This window comes from Colletotrichum acutatum (genome assembly GCF_030867785.1).
Source record: "Colletotrichum acutatum strain CBS 112980 chromosome Unknown BDZ83scaffold_321, whole genome shotgun sequence".
NCBI lineage: Eukaryota > Fungi > Ascomycota > Sordariomycetes > Glomerellales > Glomerellaceae > Colletotrichum > Colletotrichum acutatum.
In genome coordinates, this window is record NW_026849315.1 from 4,996 (window position 1) to 6,054 (window position 1,059).

The 1,059-nt window shown below is 49.5% G+C and overlaps 1 protein-coding gene across 1 annotated transcript; it reads right to left on the reverse strand.

Moving 5' to 3' along the window:
• Window positions 1-355: 355 nt before the first annotated feature.
• On the reverse strand, window positions 356-703 carry BDZ83DRAFT_595790 (uncharacterized protein; the record flags this gene model as incomplete). Its single annotated transcript, XM_060506822.1, has 3 exons — window positions 356-499; window positions 557-616; window positions 677-703. 3 exons carry the CDS (start codon window positions 701-703, stop codon window positions 356-358), a joined length of 231 nt encoding a protein of 76 aa, XP_060357094.1.
• Between the last annotated feature and the right edge of the window lie 356 nt (window positions 704-1,059).

Consider the following 1,059-nt stretch of genomic DNA (forward strand, 5'->3'; position numbering starts at 1 on the left):
CATGAGAGTCTTCATGGTCGAATGTGTATCGCATATTTTGATCAAATGTTTGCGATTATGGCAAATCAATTAAATTGGTATGTCGTTATCTAACATTTTGAATGAGAGGCTCATCGGTTGGTAGGCCTCACTCCATAATTGTGCCCCAAATGAAAGAACAATGCTTGGACCGTCTCGCTTCGCGGGGTCCGTTTGAGCTTTTTGAACGCCTGTGTATCACACACCCGTTCCCGACCATTGGATATGCTTCCTCCTCCTGGACTGCGCTGATTGCTCGCTTCTGGCTCACGTCTTTCTAATTCCTCTCAAATTTGGTCGTTAAAATGTTATGCGTCAAATCATTCATGTAGTTGCCTCAGTTCTTCACTCTTGAGTCCCGGGCCGGGCGGCTGGCCCGCTCGACCCGGCGATCGCCGTGGGTGGGCCGGGGGGTGGATGAACCCCATCGCTCGGCCTCGGAAAGTAGACCATCTTTAATGGAAGCGCCTCTTTTTGATGCCTGTGACGGTAAAATGTGAGATCCTGGGAAGCTGTTGGTAGAAGGGCTTTCACATACTGCGCAGAGATGACATCTATCGCCAAAGCGGGAGACTGTATTGTGGCAGTGGATGGAGCCCTGTAGAGTGTCACGTGAGCCAACTGAGCGCACTATCTCGTGACCTTTGAGAAGACATACGTAGTAGTTGGAGCAGTAGTAACCCATTGTGAAGACTGTGTTAATGTGTGGAGTTCGGAAAAGGGAAGATGTTCAGAAGACGTTGAATTGGTGGTTGTGAGCGAAGAAGTAGAGTGGATCTCGAAACGTCGAAGGGATGGACCAGCCTGGGTACGATGGGAGACACGAGCAGATCTTTCTGATGTTCGTGGGACGTCAAAGAATGCCAAGTCGCTTGAACAATTGAATGAAATGGACGAGAAGGACTTGGGAGAAACTTATACATGCTCCAGACGCCGGCAATGGAGAAGGTCCATTAATAACACAGGCTCTTGGATAGTCCGGCAAGTTTCTTTGCGGCAGCAAAGTAGCAGACCACTGCCACTTGGCTTGCTTTGCGTCGT